Source organism: Drosophila biarmipes, chromosome 2R (genome assembly GCF_025231255.1).
Source record: "Drosophila biarmipes strain raj3 chromosome 2R, RU_DBia_V1.1, whole genome shotgun sequence".
NCBI lineage: Eukaryota > Metazoa > Arthropoda > Insecta > Diptera > Drosophilidae > Drosophila > Drosophila biarmipes.
Window position 1 is genome coordinate 11625200 of NC_066615.1, and position 22309 is coordinate 11647508.

The window sequence follows — 22309 nt, forward strand, 5'->3', positions numbered from 1 at the left end:
TTCGTTTCATTTCGCTTCGTCTCTGTTTGCTTAAACACTTTGTGAAATGTGCAACATGCAACCTGCAATATGCAACATGCAACATGCAACATGCAACCTGCAACGTGCAATGTGCCACCTGCAACACCTGCCATCTGTGCCCATTTATCAGGGTCTCTCGAGGCAAACCTCGCTGGTGGAGGACCGTCTGGAGTCGTCGGACGACGACGAGTACCAGGACGAGCGCGCAGGTATGTTGTCCGCCTCCTACGATAACATCCACCACCTTGCACGTTTGCCCGGCCTCCGATCCCTGCACGATGCATGGAAGACCAACAGTCTGCGGGTCCGCACACCCCGACGATCCAAGTTCTATGTGAGCACACCGCCACCACAGAACTCGCAGAACAGCAGCAGCTTGCGGCTGGACACCCACACCCACATCCACACTCACTCCCATGACCGGACAGCCGGACAGTGTACGGCAGATGGGGTGGCCCCTGACCTGGTCAGGGATCTCCTGGTGGCGCCACCCGCCGCCCCGGAGTCCCCGCAGAGGATCTCCCTGCGCCAGCTGCTCCATTGGCCCAGCCTCAAGTCTCGAATTTGGCGTCGCAGCCAGCGGAACTGCCATTCCCTGCAGCCGAACACCCGGCTAAATCCGCCCGAGCGACTCCGGCCCACGCCCATCATTGTGGTGGAGAACTACGACCTCCGCCGTGTGCAGCAGCTGCGCACGGATCTCATCCTGCATCCGCAGACGAGCAGGGCCTCCGTGGGCCACATCGAGGTGGCCGGCAGCGAGCAGCTGCTGGCCAAGAAGGCCAACTACTGGCAGCGCCACTGGCACCTTCTGCGCCACAAGGCCAGCCGATCAGAGTCCAGTCACCCACGTACACTTCGGGATACCAGCAACTCCCATTCGAATAACAGCACCCCCGATCCCACGGCCAACTGCAATGACTGCGTGGCCCAATGACAGTCAGCGGTGACCCACCCAACCACCGACCGAATCGAACCGCCACACCACCAATCCGCACCACTTCCGTTCTCCAGCACCCTTTAGCCACTCTCTTTTCGTAGTTCTGGCCATCCGTAGTAGTTGTTCGCTATTAGTCAACTTTAACGTATTTATTTGAATAAATTTCCACAAGGTTTATTTCGTTTTATTTTGATTGCTCGTTCAATTACACCCAATTATCTATGGTCAAATTATCCGGAAACAGTGACCAGGTGAGTACAGTGCGAAAAAACGGAAGACTGAAAAAAGTGGTTTACAAATTCATATAGGTTCTATCGAAATGGTTTTCATAAGTTCAAGGTAACCAGGAATTTCAATTAAAGTAGTTCACAGAGAAAAATATTGAAGCACATTGTTCTTGATTTAAGAAGATTTGTTCTTAAAGCAGTGAAGGCACATTGAGAATTTACTCAACCACTTTTTAATAAGGGTTCACTACTGACAAGAAATTAAAAACGTTTTAGCTTAAAAAATGTAGTGCTATTTAAAAGCATAACTTAAACACAGATGAGAGCGTCAGAAATCTCTGTTCTCAAGATCATAGCATAGATAAATCTCTTCCCCTTCAATAAGAAGTGTTAAAAAATGGTAAAACAAAGCCAACATTTTTGTATCTGTCTGACCATTACGCTGTATTGTTAATCCTCGCACCGAACTTGTAAAGAAGCCCGTAGATTTAAAGTTTAAATGGCGCCTGGGATACATGTGAAACCGCTGTAATGAGAGTCCGTTGATAATTATAATTAGTTGCAACCCAGGTAATGACAAGCCAACTCCGCGTGTTTTCGACTGTAATGGCTTTCGAGCAAATGGCTGCACCATGAATATTAAGTGCCCATCCGAGCCGTGGTCGTGCTCATTTCGCACCGGCCAATGGAATGCAAAAATTGCAATCAATAAATTCGCAACGCGATTAACTCGATAAGCAAACAAGAGACCGGCGCATCGCTGGCTGGGTAATGAATTGAGCGAATTAAAAGCAATCACTTTCAGTCGAGCGGAATCGAATCGCCCGGAACGGGGTCAGGGACTTGTGGGTGGTATGCCCCTACCGTGTCCACTGAGGTAAGCAGCTCGTTCTCCAAGCTCTACGTTTTGTTCATCCAACCCTTTCGGCATGTTTTGCTATCAGTCAAGTAAGCTGGAAGTACCCATGTGGAGGAGTCGGAAGCCAAGACGGAACTTGAGCCTGTGTACCATAGCCATGGGTGTACTCTAAGAGTGTGCCACATCCGCTTTCGTTCTCTAAGTATATGTGTTTCCACTTTCGACTCCTCTCGATTTTATAACGTTTTTCGCTCTCTCGATGTGTATATACTGTATACTTACGTATCCTCCTGTATATTTAAGTACTCGTTTCGTTTCAAAGTTGTTGTCCAGTTTGGTCACAGTTCTGCCGCTAAACCAAAACGAATAATGCAATATGGAATATGAAAACGAAGTTCCCATTTTCCATTCCAACTATCCGAACCACAACTCCGAATGAACCACCACCACCACCACCACAACCAACAGCCACCGCCCACAGTTCGAAAACCAGTTCCCGCAGCTCACTGCTCCCCTAAACAACTGCAACCGGAACAGTAGCAGCGGCGGCGTGAAAACTAAAAACCAAAATCTAAATAAATATAATAACCAATCCAAAGAGGAATTCTGGGCAGAATAAGAGCCCTTAGCTAAGTTTCCCCCACTCGATTGGCATGTTATCTCCAGTGTTTCCGAATCCAAATCGCAGCTAGTTCACCGTATCGAGCACTTTGCAAGAACCCACCACAGACACAGGCACCCCAAAATTGACTAACCCAATCTGGCTAATTTCGGTTACACCTTACTTTTCTAGATGACTTCGACGATTTCTTTCAGTGGGGCTAGGCAATGTAGGCTAAGATTGATCACGTTGTTGTTACTAGGGCTTAGAGACACACTTACCTTTCGAGTAATACGGGCATACCTCAAACGCAAATGCTGAAAACAGAAGAACTTTTGAGAATTCTACACAGTTTATATAGAGTACTGGTAAAATAGCATAAATATAACCGAAGAACCACCACACAGCGCGGCTGGCCAGCTGGATGAGATCAAGTAAGTATGCCAAGAGGCACCAAAATAGCTACACACATCCCTTAGCCGAACCACTAGAGTCAGTTCACATAGAACCTAGAGCTTAACCATCTTATTTTGGCCACTTTGGCCGCAGCGAAAGCCCTTTGCTTTGATGTCTCGTGCAAGTAACGTTTATTTGAGATGCAAGATGCGTAGATGCCAGCAAGTAATTCGGTGTTGGGCATGTCACTCTGGCCAAACCAAATGCCAGCTACCACCAAGACATTCTAAAGAACATTCCCAATTTGTTGTCGATTTACGCAGATCATTTCGCTTCAGGAGGAGGAGGATACCACAAGGGATAAGTCCTGAGGCGGCAGCTAAGTGGAGCACTTATCCGAAACGGCAAGCAATAAGTGGGCACACGAGCCTGACACACAACCCATCTCCCATTTCTCTAGTATATCTATTGCGTAGATGTAAAACAAAATAACTTAGTTGAATCTGATAAACCACCGTCTCAGACTTTGTAGGAACTCTAGCGTTAAGTGAGCCAACCTAGACATTTTATTGTTGTAGAGTGTTTTACGTACCTACCAACCCGAGCTAAATGTTAAATGCAGTAACCTAGTATCTGTTCAAATGAGAAATGCAACAAAGGATCTCTCTGAAGGGGTAAAAAGCGTAACTATGCTTAAAAACACACGTGAAACACACAGAAGGACACGAAGCCACACACTCAGACAGGCACAAAGACACACTGAAACACGTTGATGGATAATTATAGGGTTAAGCAAGTGTATATATTAAGCCCCCATGTTCGCTGTAGCGTTAGTATTACCCCGACCTCGGTTCGAATCGCACTTTTTCGGGTCCTGGGCTTGCACTTCCCTCGGATATATACTTCAATAACTTTCTGACAATCAGAGGTTCTAGCCTGGAACGAAAAACCACACGGAAGCAACCAAGAAAGCAACTCTACACTGAGAACGACAAACGAATATTTCTACACTGGATATTTCTATGCATGCCACAAGTGAAACTTTGTTAAACTAAGCAATTAACGCCTATGTAGCGTAGTGTAGTGTCCACCACTCTGTAGCTGAGCCACCAAGAGCATCTCCCGAGGAACTGTGCATCTGGAGCGCAGACGGCAACCGATCGGATAGCGATACATATTGACTACTGATACATGTACACCTTGTCTATGTCTATTAAATCGAAATTAAACTCAACTTTACTGGAGAACAGCAAAAGGAGATTTTTAATTAGCTGTACTTTTTCAGCAGTTCCATAAAAGTTGGAAGGTGGCCCTAACAATTGCAGAACTTTAAATAAACAATAACGATTTTTTGTTTGAAAATAAAATTAGCGAAAAAAGTTACATATTCTTTATAAAAACATTACCATTTTTGGCAGTCTTGAATTTATTTCCATATATATGATTTTTTAACTGTTTTCTAGCATTCAAATTTTAGTTAACTTTTAATTTAGTTAATGGTTAGTTAGTTCGTTGTTTCCTTTACTTACAGCTATTCTAAAGGAGCTTAACTTAATTTTGTTTACTTTCATTTTTGCAAAGTTTTAATTTAAAAAATATTTGATTTTAATCCTTGAGTTAGTGCAGGAAATACCTATTTCGTAAATTGTATACCAAAAATACAATTTTCAATTTACTTAACGTTTTTCCATCATTTCTATCTGTATTAAAGTAACTAAAAAATGTTAAAACAAAACAAAGAAAATCACTTATAATTTAGGAAAAACTCTTGAGCAAAAATTATATACTTTGCATTTTATTTAAAAAATGATATAAATTCTTGATTAATTATAGAAGAAGATTAAATGTGCATTATCAAAATATTTTTCTTTAATTTCTTTAGGATTTCCTTTAAACTCACGTATTTAATTTCCCATAGAACACCGAATATAGACAGTAGTTTTCATCGATTTTCTTTGATTAATTTCTTATGTACATCCGCAGACACATGCATCCAGTCGGCAGCAATTAATTCGGTTTTCGCCCGCCCCATTCTGCAGGGCTTTCAGCCAGCACTCTCCATTACTCGGCCCATCTGTGCGACGTCGGCAGCCATTGTTTGTATTCAGTTCTCCGGCCATTATGACACCATTTGCCAAGCCAATGTCAACCCAGAGCAAAAGCGTCCACATCAGCAGGCATCCTCGGGTGGCATTGTGGGTGGGTCGTGGGCGGCCAAAACCGCAGACACAGCCATTTTGTTTGCACTGTCTAATGAGAAAAGTTTGCGGAAAGCATTGACAATGAATGCTCCTGATAAGCGCGACTGTATGTATGTGGGTCAGGTCCACAGCATCCGGCAGGAGGATGAGGACCCATACATGGGTTCCTGATCGATTGGCATACACTCGTTTAATGAGCTCCCAAGAAGTGGCAAAAAACTGCTGAGCCCTGGTCAACCCTTTTCTGCTTTGGTCTCTAATTACTTTTGTTCTTCGGCAAGGACAAAGGGCCATTGGAAATACCAGAGCTCTGATGAATTAAGCCCACCGAACCGCAGACAAATCGAGGGGATGCTGCACTCAGACCTCCGACCTCGGAGGGAATGCGAAAACTCTTTTCCAGCTTTTCCCGCAAGTTTTCTGTCAAAAAAGAAAATCTTAAAAATGCCAACGCTGCCAAAGACTGGGAACAATGCCGCCCCATCATGCTTGTTCATCTCAATGGATTTTCCCTGCTCTGGGGCCGCATAATTGCAGCTCAACACAAAGCACGGAACGCTTTTAATGTGCATTTACCTCATCCTTATGTGTTCTACATACGGAAAAATAGTTCAAGATTTTAAAGAGCATGTCAAAAGAATGGGGTTAACTAGGCAAACAAAGGCCCTGGTTTTTTTTGAATCTCCTTCCTTAGTTAGATTGCTAAGTTGCAAGATTTCATTAAAATGATTTATGTATTTGAACTATGTTAAAAAATATTTATAAATTGTTTTTTATTAACTTATTTTATATATTATTTTAAAAACTATTTTAATAAATTTAATTTCACCTATTAGTAAGTTAAAGAGTCATTAGGTTATCAAACAAATGTTCTGTGCTTATTAAAAAAATTTAAAAATTTTTAATAGGATTATATTTTTATTTGGATGGTTTAGGTATTTGAACTAAGTTAAAAATATAATCGTATAAATTTTTAAACTAAAATAAAAAAGTAAAAATATTTATTTGTTAAAAGACCTTTTATTTTTACACAATTAAGAATATTTGTTTTGTAATTTTTAATTTTTTTTGTTGCAATTTTTAAATTTAATCTACCTCACTTTTTATTTCAGTGTACTATTTGAAGCTTTCACTTAGACAGACATTGCTTGTCTTTATCTGGTATAATGGCCAAATCACGCATACGCAGCGTAAACGGAGAAGGAACGGAGAAGCATTTGAAAGGCATTCCGAAGAGGCGGCAAACTTTATGGCGAAGACTTAGCCATGTATTAAGAACTTTCTGACTTTGTCATGTGAAAGTTACGGAGTAGAAAGTAAGACACGAAAAACCAAACTGAGGATAAATAAAAAACTAGCACAGGCAGACAAAGAGTCTGGATTAAGTGAGCCACTTGCCGCGGGCTTTAAGGCCATTCGACCAACAATGAATTTCCACAGAAAAACATTAAAAAAGCCATATCTCTCTTTTGATTTTTCTAGCGCTTAGCGAGTTTGAAAAGAAAAAACAAAACATAACAACAGGAGTACCATAGGCATACACATTTTTACTCTTACTGGTAAGATCTAAGATTTATAAGTTATAATACAAAACAGATAATAGGAAAATGACTTTTCACAGTGCTTTCATCTAGTATAATCCAATCTAAGTATATGTATATATAACTTGCAACAGCATCAACTGTTTAACTTTAATTTACAAAAAAAACCATTAACACGCTTGCCTGAAGTCCCCTCCAGCCATTTATCCCCAAGACATTCCCCTTTCCTTACAAAATTGTACAATTACGAATCCAAGAGCAATCCCCGGTGGACTCTCCGCTGCTCGCCTTGCCAATCAGCTGAAAGCAAACAGCCAAGCCTGAATAATGCATTATGCGCCAAATCCCCTTCCCTTACCCCGCTCCATGGGAAGTTTATAGCAGCACATCCCTGCAGGACGAGCCATTTGTCCAGCACCCGCTGCAAGCCACTGATATCGAAAAGCAATTTCCGTTATGATTGCCACAGCTCCCTAATCCCCGCAGCGGATGCACGCAAATGAGGAGCCAGCGCAGGAGCAAGTTGTTGCCGGGACAACGGCGACAACAAGTAGTCCTGGCAACTGCCATCAATCAAATGGCAGCAGTAATAGAGCTCATAGCAGGGAAGAGCAAAACCAAACAAGTCCCAACGGATTCGAGCTAGAAATAAAAAAAAAAAACCAAACAAGGTCAAGATGTTGTGGGGACTCAGTTCGGCGTTGGATCTGTACGAGGAGTACCTGAAGGCCTTCAAGATCAACGATGATCCGCTGCCGGCGGAGGGAGATGCGAGCGAGGGAGCGGAGGGAGCAGGTGGAGATGGTCCGCAGACCACCGTAAGCATCCTCATCTGCGGCGGAGCTGATCCGCGCCATGTGATCAAGACTCTGGCCAAGAGGTACACCCATCGCACTAGACCCAAGCTCAAAATATATGTGCTGGATGGCTGCGCCGAGATTGCAGCCAGGAATATGCTGCTCCTAGGCGTGGCGCTAGAGGACCCCGAATCCTTTAGCCTGGTGTGCAAAGTGCACTTGTTCATGGATCTCTATGGGAATGCGGTAATCCGCCCCAGCTCGCACCACTACATGGCCGCCAAGGGACGCACTCTGCTCCAAATGGTCACCGATGACGAAACAATGCAGCGCCTGGCTCCCATGCTGAATATAGAAGGCCTGAAGTACAAAGAGCGAGATGGCTTGGAAATGTCCTTCAGTTTCTGGCAGCCGCATCCTTGGAATGTCTTCGAGGTGACCAAGTACTGGGAGCAGCGGTCGAGGACTTTGCTGGGCACCCGTTACGATCACCGCAACGGAGCCTTCGACTGGGACCTGAGCATGACCCTCAAGGATCGGGGTGGGCAGCAGATCTGCTCGCAGGAGTACCGCTACTGGCGAGAGTCCGGTGTGGCTTTTGTTTTTCCCGAGTATGAGCAATGCAAGCCGAACAAGACGCTGGCAGCTGGCCTGGTGCGAAACGGACGCACCTTCCTTCATCGTGGCTATGTGGGCGATATCCAAACAGGACCCTTCTGTGGCTTTGGGCTGCGCACCACCGAGGAGCGAATGCATCACTCGGTGCATGGCGACAATGACTACCGTGCCACTGACATAACCGAACGCAATCTCCTCGAACTCTTCCATGAGCTGCAGACCCAGACCGCATACGAACACGATCCCACGCGCTCCCGCCGGTATGGATCCGTCCAGCTGCTGATGACGCCGTTGCTCAATCACCAGGAAGTGGATGCTGCGGGGCAGGCATCCTACGACAAACCGTGGATCCCGGTTCCCGGGGTAACCGTGCACTACGTGTCGCCTTTGGAGATGGTCCAGCTGCAGCAGGGCGCAGACCGCTGGAACAACATGTTCGACGTCGCCTTTATGGCCTATAATTATTACTCCTTCCTGAGCAAGGACTTTTTCAAGGCTCTGCGCACGCCAGCCCTTTTCATCCTGGAGACCAAGCTTATGACCGTGGAGCGCAAAGATCATGTGCTGGAGTTCGAGACCAAGGCCAAGGAGGTAATGAAGCAGGCCGGCCTCAAGGCGGCCATCAACTACCAGGCCATCAATGCCAAGAACATGTGGCTCAAGTACAAGAAGACTGATACAGATGAACCAGAAGATGAGGAGGAAGCTGAGCCGGAATGTGTTGAAGGCGATGCCGATGGGGGTCTTGCTGAAGAGTACTCTGGTCTAGTAATCGAAGAGATTCCGTCCGGTAATCAGACTGTGTCTGCGATTAAAAAGGAAATAGAGGCAGAAGGTCCGCTCCAGCCGAAGAACACTTTCCACAGTCTGAACTAAAATAAATGTACAATTTAATGAATACAACAACAGGTAACTTTAATTTTGTCTCTGCTTTTTCTTCTGCTTCCCCGTGGCCCAAGTGTCCAGTTGGAACTCCATGCCCTCCCGTCGCTGCCTGACCTTTTGCGGTGTGGCAAACGAGGTGGCCTGACGGCGATCCTCCTCAAAGTCCAGCAGATGATCGATTCGCATGTTGAGCTTCCTGGCCCGCGTGCCTGTGCCCCAGTGATCCCTCTCTCTGCGGTGCTGGTCTTCATTTTCCACCACCTTTCGGCGGGGCACGTGTTTCAGGGCCGCGTTCCAGTCGCCGGTTTTCTTGAGGTCCAGCATAATGTTGATCATCTGATTGAGAGTGAGCGACTTTCCCGAACCGGATCCCCACTGAAGGTAGCGATCCAGGGGCAGTCTCGCCATCCGCAGACCCAATCGCTTGGCTTTGGCCAGCGACAGGGGCTCGTTGTTCATTGTGTCCACCATGGCACCAACCACGTAAATGTCGTCTGGATTGTAGGTGACCAGGTCCTCGCGGCAGTGGGGCGTTAGGTAGACCAGGTTCTTCTTGGGAAACAGCTCCGTGAAGCACTGGGAATGCACATTAATCGGGAACTCTGGGTTGTGCATGGTGGGGATGTAGCGCTGGAGACTCTGCATGCACGTGCTGTCCATCTTGGCGTTGCAGTAGTGCAGGTCGAAGGGTTCGTCGTTCAGCCGGTTCTCCGCGAAGCAGAGCATGAGCTGCTTGGCTGCGTAGGAAGCCTCCCGGTTGTTCATGTGCTCGTCGTAGGAGCAATCCAGCACCATTTTGGGTGCGAACTGCATGGCGCGTATGAGCCGGTTGTTCTGCCAGTGATTAATGGTGGTGTCGTAGATGCGCAGGAACATGGACGTGTGGCCCAGGCCATAGATGATGTGCGTGTTCTCCTCGCGCTCCTTCCGCATCTCCGCTATCCGCCGTTCGGTTTCCTCCGCCCGCTGGGCCTTCTTGCGCTGCTCCGACTGCTTCTTCATCTCGATCTGCCAGAGAAATGCGAAGTACTTGATGCGAGCCGATTTCGTGGGCAGGGTCAGCACGTGCTCCCAGTGGTGATCCTGGAAGAATTCAAATGCCGGCACCCGGCGCCCCTCCTGGTGGGCAATGTCCGCCTCCAGCTGGAGCACCTTTAGGCGCTTCTCCCGCTCCTCTTTTGTCTCCGATATCTGGTCATTACTTAAGGCTGGAGCGGGCTGGGAGAAGGGATTGACAAACTTATTTTGGGATTCCTCCGAGCCGGTTAGCGAGCTTCCATTGCCGGAGGATTTGGATGCTTGTCTGACTGGCGTGGCACTTCCCCTCAGGATTTGGCTGCCCAGCCGCCAACGTGCCAGATGTTTTAACATTTTATTTATATAGCTTATGGCAGTTAACTGAGTTTTTAAGCTAAACCGTGAATTAAATAACAGAAACACCGCAACGTGCAAGGGTTGTCATCCCACGCAAATGGTGTTCGCGTTTCGCTGTGACTGACAAAACATAAAAACAGCTGATACACATTTACATTTGTATTTTACATAGCTATTTTACAGTAAATCACCAATTTCTCTTAAATTAAGCAATAATATTTTTGTTCAGAATCCTTAGCATAGCACGAAGTATTTTCTTCTTAAAATAAATATAATGCAAATATAAAGAAAATATAAATCTATTTTAATATTCTGATAAATTGTATATGTTAAATTTTATTGAAAACACTGAATAGCAAATGTAATTCAACTCATAAAAATCTTCTAATTGTACCGTACCAATAAAACATAAATTAGTTTAAGTTAACTTAACTCATTTACAATTTCTTATCTCATAGGATAAGATTATAAATTATATAGTATTCATTAATATATTATAGTTATTATTATTTACTAACTGAATTTATTTAATATGTTTCTAAATAATTAAATTATTCTTTCTAGCTATTTTTGGCATTCACAACCAACCTATCTGGCAGCCCCGTTTTCGATAACTCCCGCGTGGCACTGCGACTGGCATAATAACAAGAAGCGGCTTTGCCGACAATTTAGCGCTTGGCTCGGGAAAAACGTGTAAAACATTAAATTTACCAACTAGACTGCGCGAGAAGTTAAATAAACACAAACAGCAATGGCTTTGGTTTGCGCACGTAAGTAAATGAGATAGCTTGCGGTGGGCACTTAACCGATATCGATCGCGCTCTCCGTTCCAGTGACAAACGAAGTCCCCGAGACGCCCGTGGTTTCGCCGCATTCGGGAGCCGTCTTCGAGAAGCGGGTGATTGAGAAGTATCTGCTGGAGAACGGCTGCGACCCGATCAGCGGAAAGGAGCTGAAGCCGGAGGAGCTGATCGAGATCAAGACGCCGGCCGTGGTGAAACCGAAGCCGCCGAGCGCCACCAGCATTCCGGCCACCCTGAAGACGATGCAGGACGAGTGGGACGCCCTGATGATCCACTCGTTCACACAGCGCCAGCAGCTGCAGACGACGCGCCAGGAGTTGTCGCACGCTCTCTACCAGCACGATGCCGCCTGCCGCGTGATTGCCCGCCTCAACAAGGAGGTGGCCGCCGCTCGCGAGGCTCTGGCCACGCTTAAACCCCAGGCGGGCATTATCAATGCCCCGACGACTATTCCCCAGCCCGCCTTGGCCTCCGAGGCTGGTGGATCCGCTGCCCATCCCATGGAGCAGGCGGGCATGAGCGCCGAGGTCATACAGAAACTACAGGACAAGGCCACGGTGCTGACGCAGGAGCGTAAGAAGCGCGGACGCACGGTGCCCGAGGATCTGGTCACAACGGATCAGCTGAAGGGCTTCCTCACCGTCGCCTCCCATCCCGGCCTGCACTCGGCCTCGGTGCCCGGCATTCTGGCCCTGGACATCAACAGTGCCGATCACAGCAAGATTCTGACCGGAGGCAACGATAAAAACGCCACCGTGTTCAACAAGGACACCGAGCAGATGGTGGCCATCCTGAAGGGACACACCAAGAAGATCACCAAAGTCATCTATCACCCGAACGAGGATACGGTCATTACCGGCTCCCCCGACATGAACATCCGCATCTGGCACGTGCCCACTTCGCAGACGCAACTGCTCCTGCGGTGCCATGAAGGACCCGTGACCGGACTCTCGCTGCACCCCACTGGCGACTATTTGCTGTCCACATCGTCCGACAAGCACTGGGCCTTCTCCGACATCCGCACGGGTCGCCTGCTCACCAAGGTAATCGACACCGCTGAGGTTGGCCTGACAACAGCGCAATTCCATCCCGATGGTCTGATCTTCGGCACGGGCACCATGGACTCCCAGGTCAAGATCTGGGATCTGAAGGAGCAGAGCAACGTGGCCAACTTCCCTGGCCACACCGGTCCCATTTCGGCCATCTCCTTCTCGGAGAACGGTTACTACCTGGCCACCGCCGCAGATGACGCCTGTGTCAAGCTGTGGGATTTGCGAAAGCTGAAGAACTTCAAGACGATCCAGCTTGATGACGGCTACGAGGTCAAGGATCTGTGCTTCGACCAGAGCGGAACCTATTTGGCCATTGCCGGCAGCGATGTCAGGTAAGTGAAGGGTTCTTCTTGTGGTCTTTATAATCTTTTAGCAGAATGTGTGATATTCTTAAACATATAAAATGTAAGGCTAAAATAATCCTTTCAAAGGTTTGCCTTCAACCTAGACCTTGTTCTTCCATCGCTGCTCCACCTGCAGATCGTGATGTTTCTTGAAGTGAGCCATCCAGTTGTGGAGGCGGTTCTGTTTGACCAGAGCGCGTCGAGACATCTCCTTCTCCGCTGCTATGCGACGGCGAACCTGCTGCTCCACGCTACGCAGCTTGTTCGGCTCAAAGTGGTCCAACTTAGCCAAGATATCCTGAAAAGTTAAAACCATTCTTAAAAAAATTTTTCACTAACCGATCTTATCGTAAACAAACCAGAACATAGGCTTGGATTTTCTCCACTTTAGCCAGTGTTGTGTCCTGCTCGTCCTCGTATGTGGATTTGGGTGGTGGTGGAGGAGGCTGCATATCCTCCAGGGTCCTCCACTGCTTGGAGGACTTCTGAGCTATTGGCTTAGGAGGTGGCTCCGTCACCTCCTTCTTTTGCTCCGGCTGGACTTTGTTTTGGATTTGCTTGAGTATTACTGGGATAATACTATTAAGCTTGATGTTCAGCTTGCTGGCAAGAAAACAACACATTTAAAGAAAGATTTACAGCCAGAAACCATTGGAACTTACTCCTTGCAGTATCTCTGCTCGTAGTCATTCAATAGACCCTTCGCACGCTCCTGGAGCCCTGCCACTCGACGCTGCAGAAACTCAGGATCCTTGAGGAACACATTGGCTTTCACCTGGCGCTCATATGTCTTCTGGGACTTATCGTGGAGGATGCCCACAATGTGGTTCAACAGAGCTAGCTGGGTGAAACGTCTATTGTAGTTGGACACCTTCAAGCGGTTCCTCTCATAGCCCCGAATCCAGATGTCCGCGTTGAGGTGATTCCGTTTGGCCAAATAGGGTCGCACTATCTTTTCCATGTAGTTTTGCACCTGACGCACTTGCTCCAGACCCGCTGGATGTCGTTCGGTGATCTCCATGGCCACAATCTCCTGCGGCATCACAAGTCTATTGCTGTCATCGCCACCTTCGGTCTGCTCCTCCTCCACCGTGTCGTCAAAGTAGCTGATCAGCTTGAGCAGATACTGAAAGCGCCCGTATACCTCCTGCACTTCCATCAGGACGCGCTGGTGCTCCAGCTTCACCTCGTTAAGCTCCTCGGCCAACTTGCTTTCCTTCAGAGTCTTTAGCTTTTCCTGGGCCTCCAGCATTTTCTTGAATTCGTCCGACTCCATTTTCTTCAGAGAGTCCTCGGCAAACTTGTGAAACTCCTCGGCCTTCTCGTAGAGGCTGTCCTGGTACTCCTTCTCTCGCTTGCGGTCCAGAAACAGTTCTTGCGTGGCATAGTACATGAAGCGGTTGCGCGTAATCCCTCTCAGGAGAAGAATGTCCCTGAAAGGTGGATAGTGTTAACCTTTTACACAATTTTATTACTCCACTCCGTACGTTTTCATCCGAAACTTTCGGGCCAAACGCTGCAGACTGGCATCTTTTATGTAATCCGGATCGATGGTGGTCACCACACAAGGCGCACGTGGATTGGCGATTTCCCCGCGCTGAAAACATCTTTAATATTAAATAGGGAAAAGAGGAAAGGTTTTGAGACGCACCGCATTGAAGTCATCGATCGATAAATTAATGGGTTTTGGAGGTTCCGGTTCCACATGGGTTTTGGGCCGCACAAAATCTTGGAGAACATTAAATTTACACAACAGTATAAAATGTGTATGTTATAAACCTACTTTCATACTCGCGGTAAACTTTCCTCTTAAACTTCCGCATTTTAGAATCAGAATGGCAAGTAAGGATCTCCGCACTTGACGTATTTGATATGTTGCCAAGGTGAAATTGTTATTCTGACTGCTTCTTCGATTTACTTTCAGGGTTTACCTGTGCAAGCAGTGGCAGGAACTGAAGGTATTCAACGACCACACGGCCCTGGCAACGGGCGTGAGATTCGGAAAGCATGCTCAGTATCTGGCCTCCACCAGCATGGACCGCACCCTGAAGCTGTACGCCATCGAATAAGCTTTCTTGGAGTCCGCATATTTAGTAATTAAGTCCAGCTAATTTTCTTATTCACTGTATCCCTAGATTGCGCGTTTCTTGAACAAATCTTGCAGAAAAATAAACCTGACCTTCATCTAAAACGTTTTTCTTATTTTTTAAGACTGCATTATTTTTACTTGGGAAGTAAAGAGATATTTATAAAATCTTTCACATATATTACAAACTTGTTTGAACAAGGGTTAGGTCCTACTTTAAGTTGACACCTAGACGATAAAACGACCCTTAGTTGTCAACCTCTTATAAAAGAACTGTTCAAATACATTATCAAAATCTAAAGAAGAATCCATATTATAATGAAACGCTCTTTTTGAAAGACTATTCACAGATTTAATTTCAATGTTAATGCATACACTTATAAACGACTTCAGTACGAAATATGGTATATCATTGTGTTATCTTTATGAGGCCGAGATCTGCTTGAGCGGTCGCTCCAAATAGGAGGCCAGTGACATGGCCTTTTGCTTCAGAAGACCCAGTCCCACGGTTTGCTTGGCATACAAGCACAGCAGCACACTGGCCACCTGGAATAATAATACGGAATATAGCAAATACTTTCCACTCAAGGGTTCCCTAAAAATCCAACCCACCTGTGTGATGGCCACATGACCGTTTTCGCAATCAATCAGGACGAAAGTCAGGCGATCCTCGCGGAAGGCATTCCGGCCATGCTTCTCGTAGGCTGCCCAAATATTGCTGGCTATGGCAGCCGTGATCCTGGCATCCTTATCGCCGTAGCCGGAGTAGGCCAGGAGGGCTCCTTCCTGGCTGAGCAGGCTGTGGGAGTGGGGAAACTCTTTAATGGTGGAACCAAACAGATGTGTGGCCTTCTTACAGCGTGTTCTCCACTCCGCCGGTGTTCGCCTGGCTGAGCACGTGCGTCAGGGCTTTGGGTTTCAGCATTTTGTGGGTTTTTAATGAGGAAAAAAGGAAAACAACAGAACTACGCCTTCACAAACACTGCCCTGTGAATGGCCAATGGTTCAGCTGATAAGGTGAAGGCGTTGCGCTGCGAATGGCAAACCTGTGGCGCTACTTATAATGCTGATTTGAAATTCCCAACTAAACTAATATGTTACATTAACAGCTGATATAATTACTTTAAATTTAAATATTAATGTTTAAAGGAAAAATACATTTTTAAGTTATATATTTTTAATTTCATTATAGTGTAATATATATATAGACCAATAACATTTAAATTTTAAAGAAAAAAAATCATAATTTTTGAAAACCATTTTTAAATATTATTTTAAATGTTAAATGCTGATTGCTATTTATATTCTAAGTATGTTATATAAAAAATTAAAATTATTTTATTATATACGAATTATAAACCTTACATTTTTAAAAACAATGAGTTTGTGGAATGAAAAGATTTCAAAATGTATTATGTATCACGAATTAAATGTATATTAATAACATTTTTTAATTGAAAATAACTTAAGATTATAAAACTGCAGACTGACCTTTTATATTTAATAAAAGCTTTAAGTTTCTACTTCTCTTAATTTAAGTTCTTAAAATAGGACTTCGGCTTTCAGAATTCTTATTATTTCCCTAAGGTATACCCTATGATACATATGTATACCATTTATGGATATTTAATGCTTCATACCAGCTCCTTTATGAAAGACACTTACCTCGGAGTTCAGATTTGCTAAAGTGTCATCAAAAATTATCTTCATCCACCCACAACGCCTGCTTAGCGAGAATTTGAAGGAGTATTTGGTGACGTCATAGTCGAACCAGGTCACGGCGTACTGCGCAGCAAAAACTGCACTCTCCCTCGCCCTTCCACCACCGTTGTGCACTGCATCAACGCTCCACGGGGTCAGAGCAACAGTCGTTACTTTCAACCACCGAATTCGAAGCGCTTCACCGCCCGAATACCTGTACTTTGGTCCTTGATATGGTGCTACGCAGTTTGCCGAAAATCATGGCTATCAAGGGTGCATTTCGGGTCTGCAAACGGCGCATGACTCAGCCGAGCCTGCCCCATCCTTTCGAGGAATCCCAGCCCGTCCACGAACAGGGTCTTTGTTTGGCTGCAAAAGCAAGAAACTGGGTCATTGGCAACTACGCCGCGAACAATCTGTGCCAGGATGCGAATGGTACGAAACAACAGGGAAGCCATGGTGTTGCATTTAAAATTTATTTATTAACTTAGATTCAACCGAATTTAGTCTTGGGTAAGATAAACCGAGCAAACCGATGGTCGCCACGGAGGCGGCAGTACCTTACGCACTGCATGGGTACATGATATCGCAATAATGATGGGAGTCTTATGTTAATTAAATATTACTACCGCCTAGTATTATGTACACTTTGACAAAAATACATCGGGGCTGCCCCCTCTATATGACATTGTTTGGTGTAGCCTTCAATATTGGTTCGTTGGGGTGCAAAGTGGGGTGTGGGATTTAAAGAGAGGGGTGAACAATATATCGGGGCCGTTAATATATATATTTTTTGAGTAAGTTCTGGGGGGACCTGGTGAGATACTGTGGGGTTTTTATTGCGGTTGCTTGAATTTTCTGGGGTGTGGGGTGCGCTGGTCGATCTGTTAGCTGAAGTTCAGAATACACACGCATGGCCTGTCTCTGGCTGTTGTTCCGCTAGCTAAACTTAATTACAATCTTATTTACATGCTAAACATGTCCGCCTCTCCTTTCGAGTATCAAAATACATACATATGTGTACAACTATAAATGTCCTTCGTATTCGATCACAGCGCGCGCTCAATGTAAAACAAAACTTTTAAACAATAGTAACGTAAAGTTCTGCAACTGAAACAGTTTCCGGGGCGAGGAGCCACCGCTCCCCTCCTCGGATTCGATTTATTCTCGTGGTAACGGGGGAGGGGCAGGCCTATTGCGTTGCGGAGCGGGCACGCTTTGGGTTCGAGTACAGCGAAATAAGCATGGACGGGTCGGGCTGGCTCATGTCCAAGCGCTTCCTGCGCTGCGGCGGTAGCCGATCCGCGAAACGTTTGGGTATTCCGGCCCCCAGCAGCGTCTTTCGGTCGTACTCATCCAAGTTGTCATTGTAGTAGGTGATCGCGTCCCAGCACATCTCGCTCAGCTTGGGCACCGTCATCCACATCTTGTACAGGTCGTTGCGTCGGCGCATCTCCTTGTCATTGTACTCGATGCCTCCGAACACGTACATGCATCCATTATCCGAGTGGGCCGCCGAATGGAAGTACAGGGGGCGGGGCAGGCTGGCCGTCTCGATGCGGAACCAGTGCTTGGTGCGCAAATTGAGCTTCCAAATGTCCGAAAAGTACGTGGAGAAGTCGCCCTGCAAATGGAGAAATATAAATTTAACACCCACAATGATAAATTAACGATGTTATCTAAGGATAGAAATGCTTCTTTAGGTTTTTGGTTTTCGTAAAAAGACCATTTGATGTATTTTTTATGCTTTCTATCATTAAATTCTCGTATATTTGGGAAATATGCAAAAAACAGCTCACCTGCAGACCGCCCGTGATAAAAGCCTCGATGTCCCCGTTGGCGGACTGGTGTTGCACACAGGAGAAGCACTTGCGCGGCTTGGGATAGCCCACGTTGCGGAATTCTATGTCAGCGGCACGCCGGTCGGGATACGTGTCGAAATAATCCCAGCAATTTGCCTCCAGGTTGTAGGCTGGAATGCGCTGCAGATCGTAGACCGAGTGAGAAGTTCCGCCGCCCAGCACAAAGATGTGCTTGCCGTCGTAGACGACCTCGTGGCGATAGCGACCCTCCGGATCGTCGCGCATCTCCGGGCGACTGATGTACACATTCTCCCACACGCCGGTGTGCAAATCCAAGCGATACACATCACATGTGTAGTCAAAGCCCGTCGTTCCGCCGATCGTGTACAGGAAGTGCTTGTGGATCACGATGCCCGGTCCGTACTGAGCCGTGGGCAGATCGCCCGTCACCTTCAGGCGCTGCACACCCGTGGTAGCGCCTGCGCTGGGCGTGCAATAAACGTAGCAGTCGTTGGAGCAGGATTCTCCAAAGGGAAAGCCGGTGCCTCCATGGGACTGAAAAGGTAAATAGGAAATGGATTATAATGTAACATTAAAGATTTACTTAACTTAACTAGTAAAAATGATCTTAAATGTACATTATGGGCATAAACATGAATATTTAAATTTCTATATAAAAAATCTCTTTTTTAATCAGACAGATATATAGAATTAATAATACAGATAAGAAGATAAAACTTGTAAAAGAGAAACAGAAGTGAAAGTATAAAAGGTGGAGAATATGGATTTGTGGAATATTTAATTACTGTCTATAAAAAAACTCTGACTATTGAAAATTCCTGACTTTGTAGATCATTTATGGTGTACAGATAAGTTGAATTAGTTTTATTGGTTAATAGAAACAATATGTAACTACTTAAAACAAGGGCTTAGAAAACTTAAATCTATTAATTTTTTTGAATACCTAAATACTTTCTCCGTGAAAACCCCCTTTTTTCAAAAGACTATTGTATTTTCCTGACTTTGTAGATCATTTCTGCTGCGAGTATACAGATATGTAGACTTAAGCGGGTGGCATCCACGCCGCTGGCATTGCTGCCAATGCATTCAATTAGCAGATACTTGAGCGGCAGCAGCTTATCATCGCCTGGTGGCGGAGGAGAAGGAGAGGGAGGAGATTTCCCCATACAAAGACTAGGAAAATGAGGAGGGTCGGCCGGAGGGAGGCTGAGCTGCAGCCCAGATAAGCGGAAACATGTGTCTCCAGTCTGTTTTTGTGTATGTATCGGGGCATGATTCGTCATCAAATTATAGCTAATTGTGGAATGCAAGGGAAGGGCATTGCTGCCAGCATAAAATGCCAACAGCTCCCGTTGGCTTTGCTTTCGGTTTTTCATTTTGGTTAGTTTCCTCCTCCGAAAAAAAAGCGCGCGCTCTCAGCTGCTGCTGCTGGGTGGGTATGAAAATGGTAAATACAATGTTTTGAGCTTTTCCAGCAGCGCGCGAGGTGGGGAAAGCTGGAAAACAAGTTGTTGCATGCGGCAGCAGCATAAACAACAACTGCGTAGTAACCAATGTGGAAAAGAGGGTTGCCTGGCATGCGCAGAGGCGGAAGAGGTGGGGAGAAAGAGGAGGAGGTGCCCACCGAGTGAGAGGCAAACGGCAATGGCCATGGGCAGCTGTTTGGGTTGACATTTCGGGTGTTTAGAATGCATAAACAAAAGCCCCAGGCCCGAGGAGTGGAGGCGCGGAGCAGGGCGTGGCATTGGCCCTGGCCATTTTCATTGCCCAGAATAACCCTCTCCGTCTCTATTTTCACTCTCTCTCTCGAGATCTGAACAACGATCAGCTGTGTGTGATTTCCCTGCTCATTTCATCATTCAATTGTGTTTTCTACTTCAGCACAAACAAGTTTTTTTTATTGCAATTGATGATTTCGCTAGCCTACACGGGAAGAAAAGAGATAATTTTGGATAAGATCAATGGTGTCTTTCAATACTTAATGTCTGAATGGCTGCCACAATCAAGTCCTAATTCTTATTAAGCAATTAAGCTTAATTGACCAATTGAAAAACTATAACGCTTGGTATTTCCCAAACTAATGATTTTCTTACTGATCTTATGTACATATATCTTAATGTCCAACTTACTTTCTTCTCTACAAAACCTAATCTAGATAGTTTTTGGGGTCTACATTCTGTCTAAGTGTGTGCACAAGTGCTGATATAAACAAAATGGCACATTGAAATACGTTCTTATCAGCTCAGAGTTTTCCTTCCACCACAGCACTCCGATTTCCTTCCACAGTTTAAAGTTTATCTGCATATCACCACCGTTTTATGAGACCAACGTTAAGTGATCCACATTTCTCTCTGTGTTTAGTTAACCAACACACTCAACGAGCGAGAGAGAATCCAACTCATCTATTTTTGTCCGCCCAACGGCCCTCCGCCCGCCCCCTGCCCAAAGCGATTTATATAGCATCAAATAGATACTCACAATCAACACGTTATTGTGAATGGTCAACGCATTGGAGGCCAGCTCCACGGGCATGTTGCTGGCATTGTCCGCATTCAGCTCCAGCTTCCAGGTCCTGGTGGCGAAGTTGTAGCTCCACAGCTCCTGGAAGAGCAGGCAGCGACCGTGCCGCGAGGCGGCCAGGGCGCTGCGCGGATTGTAGCCGCCCAGGGAGTACAGGTGCGAATTGGAGGCGATGATTCGGTGGCCACTGCGCGCCAGCGGGAACTCCCCGGCTTTGTGCTTGTCCTTGTACGGGCACTTGACCAAACGCAGCGGCTGGAAGGAGTACAAAGCGGGCTTGCCATCGGCCTCCGGCGACAGGGAGACATTCAACACGGTCCTGTTCTCGTCCAGTTCATCGCTGGAGCTGGTCGACTCATCGGAGAACATTTCCTCGAACTCCGACTCCGAATCGGTGTCGTCATAGTCCACGTCCACGTCGTCGTCGTCCGCTTCCTCCTCCTCGTCCAAATCGCTGGCCGCGTCCATGGGCTCCCCGGCCCCCTGATTGTCCTGGAACAGGGCTATTATATCGGGCGGCTGGTCCAGCAGCGGATGAACCAACTCTCCGTCTTCCAGCTGCTCTACTACTCCCTGCTCCGGCCGAGCCACTTCCTCCTCCGGCATGTCCTGCTCCATGATCAGATCGTCGTTGTTATTGTTATTATTGTTGTTATTCTGGTTGGCCAGCTGCTCCTGGTGGTCCGTGGGCCGGGCCGTGCCGTAGATCTGGGCCAGCAAATCGCAGAGAAACAATAGAAACGTCCAAGTGTGACGCAGTTGGTTGAACACGATGCACTTGAGCTTGGCTGGTTTTAGTATGTTCATAACACGCTTGCTCTGTCCGGAGAGTGATGGCTGATAGCGTAACAAACAATTTTGGCTTGAATTGATCCTGTTTGTTGGAGGGCAGAGAAGATTTTGTGTCAAATATTGTTTTTCTATTTTCTGGGGGGAGGGGGTGAAACGACCTCGCACAGCTGGCTGACTATGCTGCTGCTGTTGTTGTTGTTGTTGCTGTGGTTGTTGGTGTTGCTGCTGCTGTGGTTGTTGATTTGCTTTCTGCTGCTGGTGCTATTGTTGTTGTTTTTGTGTTTGCCACTGCTGTCATTTTGACACACGCTCCCTCTCGCTCGCACCCACGCATACACGCACGCACATGTGTTACGTTACGTGGTCGTGAAAATGTTTGCTCGCTCGCTTTGGCTCTTTGTTTGTTTTCAGTCCCCCCGGGGCTATTGCAATTTCACTAGTTGTGGCTCGCTGGCGAATTGTTTAATTACTGCAGTCGATGCATCCGCGCATTTTTCGAGATCGACAGACAAACTACGCTTTAAATTTAGAACTGCAGCCCACGAATGTTGTTGTCCTAGAGGTGGCGAAATTTCGATTGCAGCATGCATCGATGGTTTGCAAGCATCGGTAACGTCGATGCTTGGCAAGTCAATCGATATTTCCATCTCTAGTCGAAGAAATCCTCTATCTCTTTGTTTACGCTGTTGCTATCCCTTTTTTACAGACTTACGGTTGCATACGTTGAT

At 46.3% G+C, this 22309-nt stretch overlaps 7 protein-coding genes across 19 annotated transcripts in view; 3 read left to right on the forward strand and 4 right to left on the reverse strand.

The window, feature by feature from the left end:
• LOC108030170 (protein qui-1) overlaps nucleotides 1-4299 on the forward strand; it is a 40179-nt gene extending 35880 nt beyond the window's left edge. For 5 of the 12 annotated variants that reach the window (XR_007763971.1, XR_007763970.1, XR_007763972.1 and 2 more), the window contains exons 18-19: nucleotides 152-3082; nucleotides 3368-4299. Coding sequence is in view for 3 of the 12 variants with exons in the window: in XM_017102908.3 (XP_016958397.1) it covers nucleotides 152-958 (807 nt within the window). In the remaining 9 variants the exon portion in view is untranslated. Of the gene's footprint in view, nucleotides 1-151 lie in introns of all 12 variants that reach the window. The other 7 variants (XR_001768501.3, XR_006367626.2, XR_007763974.1 and 4 more) reach the window with 7 other exon arrangements.
• A 3061-nt stretch (nucleotides 4300-7360) lies between these two features.
• Nucleotides 7361-9107, forward strand: LOC108030404 (dynein axonemal assembly factor 3 homolog). The gene has a single exon (XM_017103289.3). The coding sequence runs from the start codon at nucleotides 7464-7466 to the stop codon at nucleotides 9075-9077; it is 1614 nt and encodes a 537-aa protein (XP_016958778.1). The 5' UTR covers nucleotides 7361-7463; the 3' UTR covers nucleotides 9078-9107.
• Nucleotides 9070-10562, reverse strand: LOC108030405 (mitochondrial ribonuclease P protein 1 homolog). The gene has a single exon (XM_017103290.2). The coding sequence runs from the start codon at nucleotides 10455-10457 to the stop codon at nucleotides 9117-9119; it is 1341 nt and encodes a 446-aa protein (XP_016958779.1). The 5' UTR covers nucleotides 10458-10562; the 3' UTR covers nucleotides 9070-9116.
• Nucleotides 10563-11089: 527 nt separating this feature from the next.
• LOC108030366 (pre-mRNA-processing factor 19) lies at nucleotides 11090-14850 on the forward strand. The gene is made up of 3 exons (XM_017103235.3): nucleotides 11090-11230; nucleotides 11294-12647; nucleotides 14584-14850. Exons 1-3 carry the CDS (start codon nucleotides 11212-11214, stop codon nucleotides 14726-14728), a joined length of 1518 nt encoding a protein of 505 aa, XP_016958724.1. The 5' UTR covers nucleotides 11090-11211; the 3' UTR covers nucleotides 14729-14850.
• LOC108029848 (uncharacterized) lies at nucleotides 12753-14482 on the reverse strand. Its single transcript, XM_017102336.3, has 6 exons — nucleotides 14443-14482; nucleotides 14311-14387; nucleotides 14147-14256; nucleotides 13322-14092; nucleotides 13019-13262; nucleotides 12753-12957 (listed from the first exon to the last, which is right to left on the reverse strand). Exons 1-6 carry the CDS (start codon nucleotides 14480-14482, stop codon nucleotides 12760-12762), a joined length of 1440 nt encoding a protein of 479 aa, XP_016957825.3. The 3' UTR covers nucleotides 12753-12759.
• A 224-nt stretch (nucleotides 14851-15074) lies between the features above and the next one.
• On the reverse strand, nucleotides 15075-15764 carry LOC108029974 (ragulator complex protein LAMTOR2 homolog). Its single transcript, XM_017102481.3, has 3 exons — nucleotides 15603-15764; nucleotides 15358-15544; nucleotides 15075-15291 (listed from the first exon to the last, which is right to left on the reverse strand). The coding sequence occupies exons 1-3, from the start codon at nucleotides 15668-15670 to the stop codon at nucleotides 15169-15171; spliced, it is 378 nt and encodes a 125-aa protein (XP_016957970.1). The 5' UTR covers nucleotides 15671-15764; the 3' UTR covers nucleotides 15075-15168.
• Nucleotides 15765-16908: 1144 nt separating this feature from the next.
• Nucleotides 16909-22159, reverse strand: LOC108030273 (kelch domain-containing protein 10 homolog). 2 transcript variants are annotated; one of them, XM_017103098.3, is made up of 4 exons: nucleotides 21740-22159; nucleotides 20748-21663; nucleotides 18246-18803; nucleotides 16909-18070 (listed from the first exon to the last, which is right to left on the reverse strand). In XM_017103098.3, exons 2-4 carry the CDS (start codon nucleotides 21594-21596, stop codon nucleotides 17639-17641), a joined length of 1839 nt encoding a protein of 612 aa, XP_016958587.1. In that variant the 5' UTR covers nucleotides 21597-21663; nucleotides 21740-22159; the 3' UTR covers nucleotides 16909-17638. The 2 variants fall into 2 exon arrangements, with proteins under 2 accessions (XP_016958587.1, XP_016958588.1); XM_017103099.3 differs by having other exon boundaries at nucleotides 20748-22159.
• Between the last annotated feature and the right edge of the window lie 150 nt (nucleotides 22160-22309).

What these genes read in the sequence shown, in the direction of transcription:
- LOC108030404 (XM_017103289.3), top strand. Translation starts at nt 7,464, where the DNA reads ATGTTGTGGGGACTCAGTTCGGCGTTGGATCTGTACGAGGAGTACCTG.
- LOC108030366 (XM_017103235.3), top strand. An exon ending in ATTGCCGGCAGCGATGTCAG is followed by an intron (nt 12,648 to 14,583) that starts GTAAGTGAAGGG and finishes ATTTACTTTCAG; the next exon opens with GGTTTACCTGTGCAAGCAGT.
- LOC108030405 (XM_017103290.2), bottom strand. Translation starts at nt 10,457, where the DNA reads ATGTTAAAACATCTGGCACGTTGGCGGCTGGGCAGCCAAATCCTGAGG.
- LOC108030273 (XM_017103098.3), bottom strand. Translation starts at nt 21,596, where the DNA reads ATGAACATACTAAAACCAGCCAAGCTCAAGTGCATCGTGTTCAACCAA. An exon ending in TTCACAATAACGTGTTGATT is followed by an intron (nt 18,804 to 20,747) that starts GTGAGTATCTAT and finishes TTACCTTTTCAG; the next exon opens with TCCCATGGAGGCACCGGCTT. An exon ending in TTATCACGGGCGGTCTGCAG is followed by an intron (nt 18,071 to 18,245) that starts GTGAGCTGTTTT and finishes CTCCATTTGCAG; the next exon opens with GGCGACTTCTCCACGTACTT.
- LOC108029848 (XM_017102336.3), bottom strand. Translation starts at nt 14,482, where the DNA reads ATGCGGAAGTTTAAGAGGAAAGTTTACCGCGAGTATGAAA. An exon ending in AGTTTACCGCGAGTATGAAA is followed by an intron (nt 14,388 to 14,442) that starts GTAGGTTTATAA and finishes ATGTTCTCCAAG; the next exon opens with ATTTTGTGCGGCCCAAAACC. An exon ending in CGATCGATGACTTCAATGCG is followed by an intron (nt 14,257 to 14,310) that starts GTGCGTCTCAAA and finishes AGATGTTTTCAG; the next exon opens with CGCGGGGAAATCGCCAATCC.
- LOC108029974 (XM_017102481.3), bottom strand. Translation starts at nt 15,670, where the DNA reads ATGCTGAAACCCAAAGCCCTGACGCACGTGCTCAGCCAGGCGAACACC. An exon ending in GGCGGAGTGGAGAACACGCT is followed by an intron (nt 15,545 to 15,602) that starts GTAAGAAGGCCA and finishes CCACTCCCACAG; the next exon opens with CCTGCTCAGCCAGGAAGGAG. An exon ending in GTCATGTGGCCATCACACAG is followed by an intron (nt 15,292 to 15,357) that starts GTGGGTTGGATT and finishes TTATTATTCCAG; the next exon opens with GTGGCCAGTGTGCTGCTGTG.